At 33.8% G+C, this 20,958-nt stretch overlaps 1 protein-coding gene and 1 pseudogene across 1 annotated transcript; one reads left to right on the forward strand and one right to left on the reverse strand.

Moving 5' to 3' along the window:
- Positions 1–5,153: 5,153 nt before the first annotated feature.
- On the forward strand, positions 5,154–15,023 carry LOC120197721 (topless-related protein 4-like). Its single transcript, XM_039199137.1, has 26 exons — positions 5,154–5,164; positions 6,824–6,913; positions 7,008–7,187; positions 7,352–7,465; positions 7,581–7,739; positions 7,826–8,003; positions 8,095–8,218; positions 8,552–8,667; positions 9,210–9,378; positions 9,526–9,635; positions 9,714–9,783; positions 9,893–9,966; positions 10,069–10,164; positions 10,237–10,332; positions 11,099–11,226; positions 11,345–11,579; positions 11,664–11,828; positions 11,914–12,006; positions 12,135–12,281; positions 12,543–12,653; positions 12,780–12,959; positions 13,220–13,348; positions 13,432–13,527; positions 13,910–14,098; positions 14,336–14,502; positions 14,596–15,023. The coding sequence occupies exons 2-26, from the start codon at positions 6,834–6,836 to the stop codon at positions 14,792–14,794; spliced, it is 3,405 nt and encodes a 1,134-aa protein (XP_039055068.1). The 5' UTR covers positions 5,154–5,164; positions 6,824–6,833; the 3' UTR covers positions 14,795–15,023.
- Positions 15,024–17,001: 1,978 nt separating this feature from the next.
- LOC120197372 lies at positions 17,002–20,730 on the reverse strand (annotated as a pseudogene).
- Positions 20,731–20,958: the final 228 nt, after the last annotated feature.

The following is a 20,958-nucleotide window of genomic DNA, read 5'->3' on the forward strand; positions in this document are numbered from 1 at the left end:
TTGAGATAATTATCCCTTGAAACATAAATTTTGAAATGTTTCACTCGAAACAAAATTTTATCTCACCCGAGATAGTTTCTCTTAAAACAAATTTCTTTCCACCCATTTGTTTTCATTCAATTATTTGATACGAATTTAATGTTAGCAAAGATTTCGTTTCAAGTCAATCGTTGGCAACTGACTATATCTCCTCAACGCGTAAGAGCAGCGTCATCCTCAGGCAACCAAACTTCCTCATCACTTAAGAACCGTATTTTCTCCAAATTATCCCTAAAGACAGATAAACGTCCTCATCACGTAAGAATAATGTCATCCATCGACTAGATCTCCTCAACGTGTAGGAGCAGCGTCATCCTCAGGCAATCAGACTTCCTCGTCATGTAAAAATCCTGTTGTCTCCAAAGTATCCCTAAAGACGACTAGACATCCTCATCACGTAGGAACAATGTCGTCCACTGACCAGATCTTCTCAACGCGTAGGAACAACGTCATCCTCAGGCAATCAGACTTCCTCATCACGTGGGAATCGTGTTCTCTCTAAAGTATCCCTAAAGACGACTAGACGGCCTTATCACGTAGGAATAATGTTGTCCACCGGCCAGTTCTCCTCAACGCGTAGGAGCAACTTCATCCTCAGGCAATCAGACTTAATTATCACGTAGGAACCGTGTTGTCTCCAAAGTATCTCTAAAGACGGTTAGACATCCTCATCACGTAGGAACCGTGTTGTTTTCAAAGTATTCCTTAAGACGACTAGACGTCCTCATCATGTAGAAACAATATCGTCCACCGACCATATCTCGTCAACGCGTAGGAGCAGCGTCATCCTATGGCAATCAGACTTTCTCATCACGTAGGAACCGTGTTGTCTCCAAAGTATCCCTAAAGAAGGTTAAACATCATCATCACGTAGGAACAATGTCATCCACCAACCAGATCTCCTCAATGTGTAAGAGTTGTGTCATCCTCAGGCAATCAGACTTCCTCATCACGTAGGAACCATAATGTCTCCAAAGTATCCCTTAAGAAGGCTAGACGTCCTTATCATGTAAAAACAATGTCATCCACTGAGCAGATCTCCTTAACGCGTAGGAGCAGCGTTATCCTCAAGCAATCAGACTTCCTCATCACATAAGAATCATGTTTTCTCCAGAGTATCCTTAAAAACGGCTAGACGTCCTCATCACATATGAACAATGTCGTCCACCGATCATATCTCCTCAACCCGTATGAGCAGTGTCATAAAATATAATTATATTTATATAATTTTAAGTTTGAGGGTGGGCTTGTGCATTTGGATGGGACAGTCTATGAAAAATTTCAAAATAATAATAATATGTGGTCTCTAATTCCATTCTAAATTACAGATCTACCCATACCCTCCCCGCTTCTTGTTTTTTACTCTTTTTTTAAGATAAGGTGATTAAAAATTAGTATATGTTCTAAATACTTTCAATTATTTGACAATGAATACTTAATCACCCTACTGCAACCGCTGGTGCTCGAACTCATGACCTCTAGGAACAATAACAATTCCTTTAACTACAGAGGTAAGTTAGTTCGTGCTCCTTCCTTCTTGCTTTGGTTACCTTATTACGAGGTGTTTTCGTTTTTGTTATTGGTATATGTTTTAATAATCAATTATTTTAAATCAAATTTGTAGAGATCTACTATAACTATGAGATAATTATTCAATTTAATTTATTTTATTCACAAAATTCAGTATTCGAACTCCTGACTTAACCTTAAATAATCTAATGCCAAATATATGAGATGATTTTTCCTCTTATCTTTTCATTATATAATTAAATATTTGATTTTTATTTATTAGAACTTAATAATATTTTATAACTAACCATTTATCTCTTTGAAATACACTCGCAAAGATGGTCATGGTTCTGCACCTGGTCGGGGTCGTTTAATAATTTCAATACCCTATTAAGAATAAACAAAATTTCCACGTGCAAAATATGTATATTTACAAGGAGTATATAATTAAACGAAAAATAAAATAATATGAAATTGGATTTTGAAGAATAAACTTTAAAGCAAGTGGAAAGAAGAAGAATAGAACCTAAAGTTTATTTACTCGACAACCTTAGTTGAAAGTGACACAAGTGGTCGTTAAAAACACTTTTATAATAAAATATACCTTTGAAATAAGCGTTTGTTTACTTAGAAAAATTAGTCAATCACTTAAAAAAGGTAAGCCGGCCCTAGTTTTATAAACTCTACTATTTTTTATACATGAATCTAGGTGTAAATGATATTTATTTTATAATAAAATAATTAATTTTTTAGTAATTAAAAATACTATTTTATTTATTAACCATTCAAAATTAATTAAAGTTGTTAAAAACAATTGTATTGTAAAAGTAAATTAACTATTCATAATTTAAGGAATTAATACTCTCTGATGATAATTACTTTTAGCATAAATAAAACTAAATTATTAATATATATATTATTTTATAATTTGATGTAAGTTTATTTTTTGGTAAATATGATTTAAGTGTATTTTGATATCACTAATTTAAGTGACCTCAAATTGAGGAAGATGTTTAAAAAATATATATTAAAAAAGAAAAAATCATTTGTGAAAATTAATCATCAAAATATAAATGGGATGGTAAAACCGTAAAATTGTAGTATAAAAAATCTTTATATAATGTTAAAAATACTTTTTAACGTTTAACTAAATAATCATTTTGACTCATATTTTTCTTTGAATATTTTAACCGTCGACGTTTTATTCTAGACAAAAAAGGTTCATAAAATTTATATAAAATAATTACTTTAATTCTTATTTTTAGAGCATTTTGGTCGTTAATGTTTCAATTTAGGACAAAAGGTCTCTTGTTTTGGAGCATTGCGTGTTTGTTGACTAACAATATTTACAACGATATTTTTTTACTCAAAATGAAACGTAAAGAGATAAAATGCTCCAACAAAAAAATATGAGAGTTAAAAAAATAGCATCTTATAAAAATTTTTAGTGCCCTTCATAGATTAGGAAACTTTTACAAATATGTAATACACTTATTTTCTCTGCATTTAAAATAGAAAATAAATAATATCAACCATCTTTCAAGCCACCAACAACAAGTTAGTTTGATAGAATGAGATATTAGATCTTTTAAGAAAGATCATGGTTCAAATCTTGATATTTACTAATGAAACAAATTGAATTGAAAAGTTCGTTATCGCTTTTACTGTATTCAATCCAATTTTTCATATATAAAAAAAGAATAATATTTTGAAATAAAATATATTGGGGGAAAATATATTGAATTAAAAAAATTAAAATATAATTAATCCTCCTATTGGATGTGACACATGGCTTAATATGATTTGATGATAAAATTTATTTTAATTTATTAAAATTGGGACCAAATTAATATAATATGTACGTATCAATGACTGGATGTGTAATTATACCAAATGTTTTAACTACCACATCACTATTCCCGTTAAATTTCAAGGGTTAGTGGTCTGATTGAATACAATTAAATAGTTAAGCGGTCGTATTGATAAAATTGAAAGATTTGTGGAAAAAGTAAAAAGAGCTAATAGTTGAGTTGTCAATAGTATAGTTTACCCAAAAATAAATTAAAAAGAAAGTAAAAGTTTCTACCTGTTTCTGTCAGCGGAGCGGAACCCACACCAAATTTATGATGCGGAGCGTCTCATGTGAGAGAGAAAACAAATACAAAAACTCATCTCACGAGAAAATCTGATTTGAATTCGAGGCACAAAAACAAATCACACAATATCTCTCTTCTCGTTGCTATATATCTTAATTCTCAACGACATTTTGCTATATTTTTCCTTTATTTTCCGCTCATCGAGTGGGTTGTCAATGATTCGGGGTTTTCTTAATATCAAATGGGTTCGACTTTGTTTGTTTCGAGAAATTCTATTTTGATCCTTCAAAATTAATTTGGGTTAACTGCACAGATGATCAATTATTTTTGTGTTTTATCCACTTTTTGTCACAGATTTCAAAAAACATAAGATATGACTACTTTCGTTTCTATTTAATTAAGATATTGTCATTTTCATTTTTAATTAATTAAAATATGGTCACCCCGAGTTAACTGCTATTAACAACAGTTAAATATTTTGATATAATCACATATTTGATCCTTGTTATTTACATATTCTCTCAATTTAATCATACTTTTAAATCTATTATGTTAGTTTGTTAACTATAAGATTTATTCGATTGATGTATATGATAAAGTAAATCTAATTATATTGTTTATCAACTATCATTTTATCACATTCTCTTTATATATCTGGTCACTTTAGACACTTATAAATTTGTTTTATTATCGTTGTTATACCCTAATTTTGTCATAATATTAAAAAATGAACAAAATGTAGGGACCAAATGTGTATTTTTACATTTTTTAATTTTAGAGGTTTTAAAAGCCAATCAAAAAGCTTGTAAACAACCCCCAATTTTATAGACCATAAAGCAAATAAAAAAGGAGTCTTTCTCCTTGATCTTCATGTTTTTCTCCCTCTTTTTATGCTTGTTTTCTTTAAGTTAAACACAAATATGGCGATGATGACTTGGTCGGTGGTCAATCGTCGTTTGTCGAGGAGGTCGATGGTTGGTCGTCATACGTCGGAGAGGAGTATGAGTAGTTGTAGTCGCTGGTTTAGGGTGGTTCGAACGGTGGCTGTGGAGTTTGAGAACTCACGGTTGGAAAATAGAAAGTTTAAGGTTGGTCGGTCATCGTTTTGTTTCCATCCGGTCAGTCTAGAGTCTTTTCCGGTCGTGGTTGTGAGAGGTCGGAGTCTGTTGGTCTCTAGCCCGGTAGCTGGCGTGAGAAATGCCACCATTGGGCGGTGGGTGGGCCTAGCTTTGCCTGGGAGGAATTCTATTCGTGGGGCAGTAGAGATGAAAAGCTTCATCTTGTTTTTTGGGTAAATTATACTAAAGTCCCTGGACCTTTAATTTGTTCTTACCTTTAGTCACATATTTCGCGGGTAAATCGCCTGTAAGTCCTCCCAGTTTCAGCATGTTTCACGTTTTGGTCACAATTGGGGGAAATCACCTTAAGCCCCCTATAGTTTAGCCCTTTTTGCATTCTGGTCACTTATTTTTGTTTATTTATTTCGAAAGTGCATGCAAATTTTACTAACTTTTAATTTGGTCACTATTCTGCTATGTTATTTATTTCAAGTTAACTACTAATTTTTGTTTTATTGCATATTAACTACTAACTTTTATTTTATTGCACTCTAACCATTGTTAGTTATTTATTTATTGTTTCTAATATTCAATTTGACCTTGTGGTGACTCGATCCGGGGTATGATCCACATTATTAAGGTTCAGACTATGCTAAACACTAACTTTTTTATTTTATTTATTTTTATTAATTTGTTTGAATTATTTGATTCGACCTTGTGGTGACCCGATCTGGGGTATGATTCACATTATTATGGTCCGGACTCTACTAATGACTAACCGCTAACTTTTCTAACAACTAACCTTTATAACCGCTAATTACTAATTGCTAACCTTTTATTTATTTATTTTATGTTCGAACCATGTACGACCTTGCGACGACCCGACCCAGGGTATGACTCGCATTATTTACAGTCAAGGATAAATAATAAAATTCGATACTAATATTTTATTTTTATTGTACTTTATTTCTATTATTTAATTTTATGCACTTTTAAATTTACACATTTTTATTTTCTTTATTTAATTTTAGTGTTTACGTTTTACTTGCTTTAATGTTCTAATCGTTTATTTCTGTATCTTTATTTTTCATAACTTTAATTTTATTCCTTTAATTATTGTAGACCCGAAACGATATCTTTACTAATATGTATTTTATGATTGAAATATATTGATGTAAAATAAATAATTATATATTTTTAATAATTGAATTATTAAAATATAACTTATAGGGTTGGTTCAAGTTATAAAAAACTTGATATCACTTAAGTAAGTTTCGAGTTCGAGTCATTGTGTATGCAGAAAATCCGTGTTGGGAGACTCACCCACTAAAATCAAATGTGCGACTCAAATCGATCTGAATTAGTCACGACAAAATCTTAAAAATCGGAAATACAAAAAAATATCATTCGTGAAAAAAATAATTATAAAAACTGCCATATGTATTATCCAATTAAAAGTATTAAAGTCAATTTTATACCCAATATACCCCTAAATTCCAAATTTTATACGGGTAAAAGAATTGTAAAATTAATTATTATGTAAAATTAGATACAGAAGTTTATATAAATGGCAAGAAAAGCTAAATCTACTAATGTCATCTTATAAGTCAAGTGCTTATCAGATATCCTATCACTTTACAGGTACACGTGCTTATCAATCGAGTTTCTGACTTTTTATCCTCACGACATCTCGTATAGTCTCGCTCTGATGGCGATATTTAATTTAAACATGTCTGCATGTATTTTTTTTCTTTCTTCTTTCAAATCCCTAACCCTGTCATCCTTTGTATAAATACTTCAACCAGAAACAGAGAGAAACACACACCAAACAAAATAACATTAGAGAGAGAGAGAGAGGAAAGCAACAGCTAAAAGAGAAAGCAGTGAAACGACCGCTTTCTCCAAAGAAATTCTCCCGATCTGTGAAATTGAATTTGGTAATTTTTGTTATAATTTCTATATTTTTGTTATCATTTTTTGGATTATTGTTTCGAGTTGATGGATTTCTTGAGTTGAGATCTTAATTTCTAAGGGATTTTTGGTTTTTTTAAGTGTAATTAATCTATGAGAAGCTCATATCTCTTTGCCTTTTTTCCCCTTTTTGTTGATTTGTTTTTACAGAATCCCAATCATGTCCTCGCTCAGCAGAGAACTCGTGTTCCTTATACTTCAATTCCTTGATGAAGAGAAATTTAAAGACACTGTTCACAAGTATGCTTTAATATTTGCACTTTTTTTTTAAAAAAAATAGAATTTTATTTGTTTCTGCTTTGTATTTGTTGGTTAATGGATTTGAATTTAATAGATTGGAGCAGGAGTCGGGGTTTTATTTCAATTCTAGTCATTTTGAGGAAATGGTGACAAATGGGGAGTGGGATGAGGTAGAGAAGTATCTCTCGGGGTTTACAAAGGCTGATGATAACAGATATTCCATGAAGATTTTTTTCGAGATTCGAAAACAGAAATACCTTGAAGCTCTTGACAAGTAAGCTGGGCATTTTTTCCCTGTTAAGCTTAGAGTGTCATCTAATCCTGTTGTTTAGGTTTTTTTTAGCATTTTGTGCAAGGTTGAGAGTGAAATTAGTTACCGAAAAAGGGCAAATGTTGAAAGTTCATTTGCTTTTGTTTTTTTTTTTTATTTTACTGCAGGCGAGATCGTGGTAAAGCTGTGGAAATTTTAGTGAAGGACTTGAAAGTGTTTTCAGCATTTAATGAGGAACTTTTTAAGGAAATTACACATCTGTTGACGTTGGAAAATTTTAGGTATGAATGAGATTTTGATGTCAGTGTATTCTTTGTCCATTGTGGCAGCATTTTGCCATCCTTGTGTCTGTAATTCATTAGGACATGCAATTTTATGGCTTATGTTAATGTGCAGAGAAAATGAGCAGCTGTCTAAATTTGGGGATACCAAATCTGCTAGAGGTATAATGCTTGCAGAATTAAAAAAGTTAATAGAGGCTAACCCCCTTTTCCGCGATAAGCTTCAGTTTCCTACCTTGAAGAATTCAAGACTGCGGACACTAATAAATCAAAGGTTATATTCTTGTTTTTTTATTCTAATCTTCATTAATCCCTTCCTCTTTGAGCTTCTTGACAATTGTTCTTGTTAATATAATGCAGTTTGAATTGGCAGCATCAGCTTTGTAAGAATCCAAGGTCTAATCCAGACATCAAAACACTATTTGTCGATCACAGTTGTGGACAACCAAACGGTGCTCGAGCTCCATCCCCTGTCACTAATCCTTTAATGAGTGCCATCCCAAAGGCAGGGATTTTTCCTCCACTTGGTGCTCATGGTGTAAGTTTGTAGAAGTTCTAACTCCCAAGTAATTTTACGTTGTTTCTGGATTTTTTTTATTTCTTTTGACATCTTGTGCATATAAGCACAGCCTTTTCAGCCCACACCCACTGCTCTTCCTATCTCTCTTGCTGGATGGATGGCTAACCCAGCACCTGTGCCTCACCCTGCAGCTTCTGCAGGACCAATTGGACTAGCTGCACCTAATAATGCAGGTAGTTATTTAGAGAATCTGTTAATTGTGTTCAAACTTCAAATTGCTTCTTCTTTACCAAGTTCTACACTTATCATGCAGGTGTGTATATGCATGTTGTAAAGCTTCATTTGTATGTTAGAATTACTTGTGTTGCCTCTGACGAGATACATAATGCATAAACCTGTTAGGAAAAGCCATGTTTTTTGCTAGTATGTATTTAAGATGTAGAACCATGATACACTGAGAACTCACCGTTGCATAAAAATTTTAGGATGTCAGACATGTTTTTTCTAGTGAAATGCGTATCTTGATGGATTCTTATTTTACCTTCTATATTTGTTTCTCATGCTAGCTGCAATCTTAAAACGCCCTATAACTCCTTCAATCAATAACCCAGCTCTGGACTACCAGTCAGCAGATTCTGAACATGTTTTGAAGAGACCAAGGCCCTTTGGAATGCCAGATGAAGTATGTCAAGCTAATCATACTATATACGTAATTGTTTTTAGTTAGATTTAGCTGATGTAATATATACATTTCTATTTTTATGTCGAAGTATTGCTATGAGATGTTAGTGATGCATTCATATTGAGGTTTAGAGGATATTAATTAAATCATGTGAAGAATGTGATTTAAATGAAAAAAATTCAATCGTTTTGAAATTTTATTTGTATATTATGGCCTTTTCTAGGTATAATAATTAGCAATTGAAATTTTGTTGCTCCCCTGGTTATCTCATGTTGGATAATAAAATAAAGAATTTTTCTCCAAATGTTTAAACCTGATATTGTTTTCCCATATAGTTGAAAGAAAAGCAAATGGTGCTTCACAGTTTATGTAGTTTTGGAGTTTTAGTTGTTTTGTTTTCACCTTAAGGTTTTTGTTTTCTGCCGTTAGTCTTTTGGCTGGTAACCAGGTCTTCATCTTGTAGCATAGCAGCATCCATCCAGCTTTTATTGAAACTGTATATATAAATTATTGGTACCTAATCAGCTATGCTTCACCTCCAGGTCAATAATTTGCCTGTAAATATTTTGCCCGCTCCATATGCCGGCCAGAGTCACGGTCAAAGTTCTTATTCTCCTGATGACTTGCCTAAGACTGTTGTTGTGACTCTAAGTCAGGGGTCTACAGTCAAGAGCATGGATTTCCATCCAGTGCAACAAATTCTACTACTTGGTGAGCTAAGAACAAAAATTTTCATTCCTGCTCAGAATAATTTTCTGTAAATTAACTTTTCATTAACTGATTTTTGCTTCCCTTTGTTGTTGTGTTCTAATTTTGTGTATTTGTTTTCTTTTTCCATATTTGGTTTTATAATATCAGTGGGAACAAACACTGGTGATATCATGGTTTGGAAAGTAGGCAGTGGTGAAAAAATAGCTCATAAAAATTTTAAGGTGTGGGACCTGTCATCATTCTCGGTGCCTCTGCAGGTTTGAATTCTTTCGCCACTAACAAGATTTGTTGAACTTGAAGCAGTCACAAATGTTAACCTTCTGATTCTCAATCAGGCATTTCTGGCGAATGATTATACCGTAGCAGTTAACCGTGTTATGTGGAGCACTGATGGAGCTCTTTTTGGTAATTCCCTGGGGCTGTAGCAATTGAATTTCTGATGGTCTGCCATTATGCAAAGGAAGTAAATTCATCTAATTAAACACTAGATTTGAGATTTTCTCCTTATTTTCAGGTGTTGCTTATTCCAAGCATATTGTGCACATATACTCCTACCATGGTGGTGATGATCTACGGAACCACCTAGAGGTTTGTGTGACTAGTCAATGTAGTTATGTCCAGCAAGGATTTTTAAGCTGATATCTTCGTTTCTGTCTCCTAACACATTCATTGAATTCTTTTCTATCTTAGATTGAGGCTCATGTAGGGAGTGTCAATGATCTTGCATTCTCTTATCCAAACAAACAGTTGAGCATTGTCACATGTGGAGAGGACAGAGTTATTAAGGTTGCTTTCATCTTGTTACTTTTATCTTACTTCATCTGTTTGAATTCATTTTTAACAGTTCAATCTTTGTAGGTTTGGGATGCTAATACTGGGGCTAAGCAGTATACTTTTGAGGGTCATGAAGCACCTGTATATTCTATATGTCCTCATCACAAGGAAAATATTCAGGTAACAGACAACAGCATGGAGATTGGCAATCTTTTGTCCCTTTGTTTAGATTTATTTTCCATTTCAACAGAGTAAAAAGGGGTATATTAATTATTTTTTCCTTTTTAGTTACAAAATGAGCCAATATAACAGTCAGAAAACTTGCATTCTTAAGTTTTGACCTATTTGTTCATAGATCTTAACAGATGTATTGAATAATTATAAAGTTGATGTTAAACCACAACCATTGGACACTTAATATATATATTCAATCTGAGTCTTTTTTTAACCTTTTCTTGCTAATTTTTATTCTTTGCTTGTTCCATTTACAGTGTTCTGGAACTGGAATACTGTACAAATATTGTTTTTGACTTCCAGCAAGATATCTGCTGTGTAAATTAAGCTAGTTTTAACCCCTCCCCCCCCCCAAAAAAAAAAGACCGTCTCCCGATTAAATATATTTAAATGATATACCAGAGATAAAAGATATTTTAATTATAAATATTCTGTGGAAATCAAAATTGGTGAAAAGATTTCAAATTACGGGATATTTTGTAATAGAAAAATCAATTTTAGGATTTAGTGCATTCTTTCCTTCAACCATACAATTAAAAACTCCTTTCTAAAGACCCTTTATTAGTTAAGAAACTCTCTATTTCCTTTTTGGTGAATGTTATCTTTAAATTACACATTCTAATCATTAGCAGTCGGTGTCCTAAAAATTTCATATTTTATTGCTGTTATGCTTAAAAATTTTCCTTTTCTTCTGTCTTATTCCCCCTTTCAGTTCATTTTCTCAACAGCAACTGATGGGAAAATAAAGGCATGGTTGTATGATACTATGGGTTCAAGAGTCGACTACAATGCACCAGGCCAGTCCTCCATAGCAATGGCATACAGTGCTGATGGAACAAGGTTCTTATGCCATATGTCCACTCTTGGACTTTGGTCTTTCTTCTTTTGAGGTTGTTCTTATCTATCTTTCTATTCATTGTGGTAGTACTTATCTTTCCAATTTATTGGCTACTTATAGGCTGTTCTCATGCGGCACAAATAAAGAGGGGGAATCATTCTTAGTGGAATGGAATGAAAGTGAAGGAGCTATCAAGCGGACGTATTATGGTCTTGGGAAGCGATCTGTGGGAGTTGTTCAGTTTGATACCACAAAGAATCGGTTCTTAGCTGCTGGTGATGAGTTCACTGTCAAATTCTGGGACATGGACAATCTTAATTTATTAACAAGTACTCCAGCAAATGGTGGATTGTCGGTACGTAAGCATTTGCATTATTCCTGCAAGGCTGTCTGACACTAACTCCTACCTACTAACTGTACTTGTTATAACAACATGCAGCCTTCCCCTTGCATTAGATTTAACAAGGAAGGAACATTGCTAGCTGTTTCAACTGATGTCAACGGGGTTAAAGTCCTAGCAAATTCAGATGGCGTTAGGTTGCTACGGACAGTGGAGAATCGTTCATTTGATGCTTATAGAGTTGCTCCTGCTGGTATAGTAAAGGTAAAAGTCCCAAATATAACTATTCATTAACATACATACATTTTTTATGACAATATGTTTTCTAAGTGGCTCATTTAAGTAACAGGCTCCAAATGTTGGTACATTTGGCCCCAACAATGCAACTATTGGAACAACCTTGGGTTATCGGGCTTCATCAGTATTTGCTATGGTCGGAATGGTGAGTCACTATTTAATCATAACCTAAATGCTTTTGCAGAAATTTACATGGATGTACCTATCTTTTGAATGTTGATGTTTATGGAGTTCAATTTATGATCTAATCTTTTTACAATTGGGTCACTTCAGATCAATGATGGTAGAAGCGCGGCTGATATAAAGCCCAGTATTGCAGATGAGTCTCTGGAGAAATCTAGGATCTGGAAACTTACAGAAATAAATGAACCATCGCAGTGCCGCTCCTTAAGGCTTCCTGATAGTTTGACAGCTATGAGGGTAAACCTAAGTCCCTAATTGTGCACTTCTATAGAATTTGGAGACCAGAATAATTCACTAAGATTTTATCCTCTACTCACCGTATGGCAAACAGCTGTAATGTTTTTCAGGTTGTATTAACAATTGGGAACTAAATTTATCTGTATAAAAGTTTGAAGTTCTCATTATTCATGGTTGTGATTTTATTCTGAATAGATTATGATAATGTATATTTTTTTAATTAAAGACAAGGTCAGTCATTTATTTTCTGTATGATGTCAGATTTCTAGACTAATATATACAAATTCTGGAGTTGCCATATTGGCTTTAGCATCTAATGCTGTGCACAAGCTTTGGAAATGGCAGAAGAATGATTGCAACTTAACTGTGAAGGTATTAAAATTTCTTTAACACAACTCTTTACTAGGTTGCATACTGTGTATCATAATGATTTTGTATTGTTTCCCCTCCTTAATATTATTGTAAATTAAATATTAACTAAGATTTTGCTTGTTGTAGGCCACAACTAGTGTTGTGCCACAATTATGGCAGCCGACAAGTGGAATATTGATGACTAATGATATAGGTGATACAAATCCTGAAGACGTTGTTCCATGCTTTGCACTTTCAAAGAATGATTCCTATGTCATGTCAGCTTCCGGGGGTAAAATTTCACTATTCAATATGATGACATTTAAGGTACCTCCTTTCTCTAGTCATTTCATTTTTTGGACATCTATAATTTTAGGGAAGCTCTGGTGTTTTATGTGTATAGAACTTGTTGGCTAAACTTTGTTTAAATAATGAGGGTATTCATTTGGATTTTTAGATTGAAATTGACCGAAGACGAGGTTATTCTTTTTTGTTTTGTTTTTGGTGGGGGTGGTTCTATTTTTTTTAATACAATTCATTGCTTTCTTTACATTTATTTTGTATCTTTGTGCTTTCTTAATGTGCAGACGATGACAACATTCATGCCCCCACCACCCGCAGCTACGTTCCTTGCATTTCATCCTCAGGACAATAACATCATTGCCATAGGAATGGATGATTCATCAATCCAAATTTACAATGTTCGGGTGGATGAGGTCCTTAATTGACTTAGAACTTCGATGCATGTTGAGAAATAAGTCGAAATTATTTGGTTTAACTGTGTGCTCTATTTTTTCAGGTGAAAACAAAGTTGAAAGGTCATCAGAAAAGGATAACAGGCCTTGCATTCTCTAATACTCTAAATGTGCTTGTTTCGTCAGGAGCCGACAGTCAGGTAAGAAAAATAAGTGGTTCTCACATGCATTCCTGTCTTATCCTAAAAGCAGTTCAACAGCCCACTTGGAGAAAACTAAAATAACTGAATACTCTTGACACGGAAACTTGTATACATTTAAGGCTGACTCGCTAAAAACGTGATATGTCAAAAGCTCAAGTTAGTAACAAGTGGATTATTTTAAGTTAAATCTTGTCAAGGATATATGGGAAAAGCTTCTTGCTGAAAACATGAATTCACATGTTTTGTTGTTCAGTTCTAAAAAAAATATCTAGAATTTCATAGGAGTTACCTTGTGTGGTAATGCCTTTGATAATGATTCTTAGTATTTGTTTAGATCATTATCGTCTGCTGATTATTTCGAATCCTTTTCTCCCTGCAGCTGTGTCTCTGGAGCATGGATGGATGGGAGAAACAAGCATGCAGGTTATTGCAAATCCCAAACGGGCAAGCACCGTCTCCTCATGCAGATACTCGTGTTCAATTTCATCTGGATCAGACACATTTGCTGGCAGTTCATGAATCACAGATATCCATATTTGAAGCATCGAAACTAGAATGTCTAAAGCAGGTTTCTGGGCTTATTTTTCTGCATTTATAAATAATATATATTTTAAAAATCATTGCTTAAAATCTATGTTTGAATCAAGTGCACTTTAGTAGGTAATTGCTTTGCATATGTGGTAAGAAGTATCCCTGCAATGCCAAATTTGAGTTTTTAGAAATTGTTGCTGCCAGTACTGTTTGCTAGTGATCAGGGATTCTTCTAAGGTTTGTAATATGATTTCGAATTTATTTTCTCGAACAGTGGGTCCCTCGAGAAGCAAGTGGTGCCATCACACATGCGACGTACTCCTGTGACGGCCAATCCATATACGTGAGCTTTGAAGATGGAGGTGTGGGCGTTCTCACTGCTTCGACATTAAGATTGAGATGTCAAATACGTTCAGCCGCATATTTACCTCCCAACCCAAGGTGTTTTTGTTTTCATTTCTATTTATAGAATCAGTTAGACCCCCAATGAGACAAGTCATTCTTTGACGTTTCTAACAATGCCTCTTCCAATAGCATGAAAGTTTATCCACTTGTCCTTGCGGCTCATCCATCGGACCCAAATCAATTCGCTTTGGGACTAACAGACGGTGGAGTCCACGTCATCGAGCCTTTGGAGTCCGAAGGTAAATGGGGCACCTCTCCTCCAGTTGAAAATGGCGCCGGACCAAGTTGCACATCTGCTCCAAATGGCTCAGAGCCACCCCAACGGTGACCAGTCCATGAACAAGTGGTTTACACAGTACGATCTCTCCCGAAGCTATCCTGGACCGCCCCGAATGGTATAGTTGATCAGAATTACGTTAATGTGATTTTCGAGTGGAAGCCGGGCACGAGGCGGCAAAGGCATAGTGTTTCATTGATTCCATTATTTGTTGAGGATTGTTTGTAAATTTAGGAGTTGGTGAGTGGAGAAGGTGCTGACTATATATACATATATAGACATGGAAAGGGGAAATGAGGGATGAAATGTGGCGTTGGTTTTAATAATGGCAAGTGTTCTGTATGTTTATTATTTAGCTTTTCAGAAACTGTTAAATTGTTTAATGTCGCCAATTTCTCTAGTTGATCAGAATTATGTTGGTCAGTGTATCTAAGCAATATGTTTAAAAAAAATAAAAAATACATTTTGACGTTTTTTAAACATTCTCATGTTGTAAGTATAAAATATTTTAAGTAGATTTTAGAAAAATAAAACGATTTAATATTTGAATCTAAATGTTATTCACGAAAGTAAAATAATTTGGATGTCTTAACATTCAAATCAAAATTTTTGTAATTGAATCAAGATAATGAAATTTGCAAGTTCATGTCCATATAAGCTCGAATTTGCGGGGAATAATAATTAGAAGGGTAAATTACATATTTATTAAAAATTTGATTTTATACCAGTTTTAGTATTTAACCTTGAAACGTTTCAATATAAGTATTGAACTTTATTTTTGGGTTTAATTAAAGCATTAGACTATATGTATCAATTTTGATAATGACGTGAAATTTTTTTTTCTATATCATCATCTTCATCAAAATTAGAGGACTTTTATTTATTTTTATCTACCATTAATTTAATATATTTTGGGTACTCTTTTTCATTTGTTAGGACTTGGAAGCAGTTTCTAATGAAGTTCACAGAATTTTCCAAAAAAAAAAAAATTACCATTGAAAATTACAATTATCCAACGTCTTTGACTATCATTCTAAAATCTCATTATATGTCACTTTATCAATTTCGATTTTTCAAAACCCCTTTAAAACTTATAAAATTAAACACACAAAAAATAATTTTTCAAAACCATCTCATCGTTTCCTTTGTTTGCATTTCACTCTCTTTTATTCCCTTCAGGTTGATTTTTCACATAACATGCTCAAAATTAATGAAAATTAGGTTCAATGATATAATGCTTCAATCTCCTTCGACAATATTTGGATGAGTCTAATTTCAAGATATATTGTTCATCTTCTCAAAAGAATGTTTCTTCATGTTCAATTTTTCGAGTCTATTATAAAAGAATGACTAATAGTTATTTGTTTATTAAAAATAATATATATATATATATATATTATTTATTAAATCTATAAATGAATTGATATCACGAGTCAACTTGATTATTAAGAGATCTATCATTTTACTCGGGAATTTATCCTTCATATTTAAATAAACTCCCAAAACTTTCTCCTAAACAAGACATTAAATATCAATCCATTTTTACAAGATGAAATAAGATATATACATATATATACGCAAATAGATGGCTGAAATTGACTTTGTTTTTTCCCCAATAAATATCTTCATATTTTCTACTTTTATTCTCATCTATCTGTTTTCAATTATCCAACAGTCCTAAATATGTATAAAACTAAAAGAATTTTACATTGTGTAATAAAATACTACATATATATATTTATATCATACAACCAACTGATCCTACAATCGACGTTTTAAGGACAATATATCTTGTAATAAGAAATTACAAGTCATGGACAACAGTCAATTTCACCCAAAGTCATCGACAATAGACTACAACTTTGACTCCAATTTGATTATCAAGGACTTAAATGAAAAAACTAATGACCAATTGCAAGTATAAGAAAAGTAATAATAATTATAGTTGCCACGTCATGTTCTTATTGGCCACTTTTCCTTTTAATTTTTTTGGAGATAAATTTAAATGAAAATGAGGAGAGAAAACGTATACCGGAAGAAATAATGAATTAGGCCTAAAGTATTTGTCAAAATTATTTTTGCGGTTGCCAAAAATTTTATCATGCTAAAAGACTGGCAATTGATCGTGCTTCTTTCCCAATACTTCTCTAAATCTTCAGAAACCTTTGCTGAATCTACACATTAATCAACCATACAAAAAAGAAAAAGAAAAAAAAGAAACCATGATTGTGTTTTTTCCTCAGAGTAATCACATTTACCTAATTCCGTCTTCGACCTGATTTCTTGTGCCTCCTGCTGTTAGCTGAAGGAAGATTGCGTAGACGGAACAGGCAAGACCGTTCCTCCCCTGATACAATCTGAATCTGTCACGTCAACAAGCGTCTTCTGAGCTTCAATATAGACCTTAAGATCACGTATCTGTCACGATAAACTACTGTCAAAGCCGGAAAATCTCAAGCAATTGCAGAGACATATAAACTTAGTTCCTTAAGATACCTGCTCTTCTAGATCAAGTATCTTCTCATCCATCAACCTCGATTCAGAAGCTTCCCTAAATGAAAAACAAAGACATCATGTAAGATCTGGAAGCCAAGAAAGAAAATTAGAGAAAAAGCCACAAGCTAATACTTGTGACGCAAAATACAAGCAAGCAAACAAAGATTAACAATTTAAAAAATATTTAGGTAAATACAAACGAGTTGCATGTGCACCGGTAGCCAGTTTCCCCTTTTTTGGGCAAGAAATGTAAATAATAATTATGTTAATAGATCCAGGGTAGAAATTAGAGTACCTCTCTTCCATTTCCTTGACCTTTTCACTCCAAACTTGTTGATCTTTTATGAGTTTGCGATTGACCTGCAATTAGGAAACTATAGTAACAAATGCAACAAATTGTACAACTGATAATGATGATGTCATAAAGAACTGACTATGCAAATGGTTTGCACGTTCAACATTCAGAAACTGCATATCGGAACATGTTGAAACACAACTCAGCAAGAGCATTTTTTTCCTCAGTGCACTTATCCAGATTACTTTGGATGTCCTGCATTTCGGATGTCACAGCCTTCTCCACTGCTTCAGCAATGGTACTCTCTCTTTTGCTTTTGGCTTCCGCAAGCATAGATTCATAATTCTGTTGGATGGGAAGTAGAGCAGAATATGAATAATAGTTCTTTATACGTAAAAATCACAATAGTACCAGTAGGACAAGAACACAAGAACAGAGAAAGAAATCCTTAAATTAAAACAACATCAGAGTCTTTCTCTTAATTGTCTTTGTTTCTCTAACTCAGTAGCCAGAAGTCGGCTGTACTCATCGAAAACCTGTTTCTTTGGAACTTATGTCAAGGTCGGCACATGTACACGAAAAGGGCAGCTGTTAGATTGTTACATATATACCACTAAAGACACAAAGTTTCAAAACAAGAAGTAGAAAGTATGACGATATAATTTGATCTACAACACTTCATTATACAGGCTGTTCCAAGAAATTCAATAATTGGAGCCAAAGTCATATTTGAGTCGGTTAACGCTAATGAGATTGTTGTACTCGTTCAAGGAAACCTATTAAAATTGAAAGATTGACACAGTTTCAACTTTGCTGCTGTAGATGACCTCATTAATTCCAGAATCATCACCATAGCCACAGGAACGACAAGTCCCTTCAATTGATGTGCAACGAGAGTTCATCTCAACCAGTTTGCCATCAACTCGTGAATGATTTAATCGATGAACATAACCATCGCGCACATAATCCCATATTTGTTGTGATATTAACTCAAGGGAATATAAATGCTGTGTATCTTTCCAATGTCTAACGGCATGACCCTCTTTATATCTGCAGTGCCACAAAAGAGTGGATTGAAACATAGAAGACCATGAATTCATGTAAAAACAATTCAAAACATAAATAAAGTGACAATTGCATTTAGATAATGTTATTGTGTTTAAACACAATAAGAAAGGGACAGCTGATAATGCATTACCTTCCACACCCCATAAAACCACATATCAAGCAGATCCAAAGATATTCCCCAGATCCACAAATAGAACAGACTGGATTTTCATCCTGCTGCTGGCAAAACCGACAGACCTACCAACAAGAATGATGCTAATTAAAACATTATTCCATATGGAAAAAAATTGTACACCAATTTTAACGAAGACGAGTCCTAAACTAAATAGATGCAGATGCAATAGTAGTAACCGCCACCAAAAAATAAAGTAAGCTTCTCCTGGATAATGATAGAAGGATACTGACAAGAATACAATATAAAGTGTACAAATTTCATGGAACCGAGAACTAGCTTACTGTACAGGACAAGTAAGTCCATTTTGATGGACAAGAACATTGAAACGAATGGTCACAAAACATACTAACTATCCCACTAGTATCCGGGTCCAATCTCTCTGTCATCAAACACCAAAAAACAAAGAACTGAAATTAATAACATAAATATATAAGACAACATACACACACAAGATCAAATAGGATAATTTCTGTATTAGCACTAACCGAGACAAATGGGGCAAGTAGGCAATGCAGCGAATCCTTCAGGAGGTGTGCTTGCAATCTCGGCCAATTCTGTGTATTCCACGGAATGCATAAAGAGGATGCGACATAACTCAGCTTAAAAGAAATTCAACTCATTAATCATAATTATAGCTCAAAAGGATCAATATGAAGTCATTAGGAGGTAAAGCAAGGTGAAAACCTCTTCCCGTTCAAGCTAAAATAGAATGCATCAGCCTCCGACTGGTTAACTAATTCGATTAATACGCTATATCTATCTTCCATTCCATCATTCCTAATATTCCAAAACACACATCATTAACGAAAGTATGATACGAAGATAAAATTTTCTTTTAAAAGTAAAAATTCATGAAATTGAGATAAAAAATCATCTATGAAAGAATTGCTAAGGGCAACGAGGATACCAGATGAGGAAAAGGTAGGCGACATTCTCGAGGTGGAAGCTGACAAATCGGATGAAATCGGAGGTGGAGAGATAGTTGGGCACGACGACGACAAAGAGGGAAGTAGAGTGAGTGCTAGGGTTGGGTAGGGAGCTTTGGTAGGCATCTCGATAGAGGTGAACGACCACTCTCATTTCGTGGATTTTAGGGTTAGGGTTTGATGGGGGAAGTGGTGGTATAGAATTCGATTTCTTCGGCATCGACGAGTGGTATCTTGGCGTCCACTGAGTGAACAAGAAGGATGAACATGGTGAGTAATTGAGCTCATCACTTTCGGAGTTCAAATAAACGAGTCGATCCTGGGAGCTAAAAAAAAGAAGTTGGTAACCTAAGGCCCCCGTATTTTAGAAAGAAAAAAAAATATGGACTCTATTTTTTTTCACCTAATATGACATTTCAAGTAAAAAAAAAATCAATGCGGTTCTTTGACCAATATTTTCGTCGTTGACCACGACTCTGTTACTTTGTGCTGAAGTGGCACGTTAAGCAAGCCAACATCCTATTTTTTCTTTTAATATGACCCTTCAATTCAAGAAAATAACTCAATTTAGCCCTTTTATTTTTTCTCTTCTATTTTAGTCATTAAACTTTAAAAGTTTTCAATTTAATCACTTAACTTTTGAATTGATCATATTTTAATCATCATTATTTATTTTATTAATATCAATGTATGATGTAGCATTTATGGATGATGTGGCATTTTTTCTTTTTAACCTAAGATTTCTTTTTTCCTTTCATTACCAGATTTAGTGAACACATATTGAACTTCTAAAAAAATTGAAAAACTTTTTAGTGCAACTTTTGTCAAGGAGATGTGACAACGTTTGGAAGAGTGCAAAGTTCCTCCCAAATTACTAAGTCTTTAAAATACTTGGACGCCGTGATGCTTTATTACCATGATTCGAGACCTTCTTGTGTATGAATCCTGGATCATTACCAAAGCCGCCCTTTCGGGTTTTCAACTTGGATCCTCCCCTGGTTGCAAGACGTCCTTTGCGGGTTTTCATCTTGGACCTACTCTAAAACCTTTTTTTCGACTTAGAGTGCCCTTTCGGGTTTTCACTCTCAACGAAATATTTCTTAACTGCATCAGAGTTAACAGGATTGGGCAGTTCTGGTCCGTCCATTTCAGTCAAATTAGAGTTCCTCCTGAGAAAACCTTTTTCACGACATAAGGCCCTTCCCAATTTACCATAGTGAATGGTTTTCAACCTCTTTTCTTCTATTAAGTTCAG

This window comes from Hibiscus syriacus, unplaced genomic scaffold (genome assembly GCF_006381635.1).
Source record: "Hibiscus syriacus cultivar Baekdansim isolate YM2019G1 unplaced genomic scaffold, ASM638163v2 tig00117048_pilon, whole genome shotgun sequence".
NCBI classification, from domain to species: Eukaryota; Viridiplantae; Streptophyta; class Magnoliopsida; order Malvales; family Malvaceae; genus Hibiscus; species Hibiscus syriacus.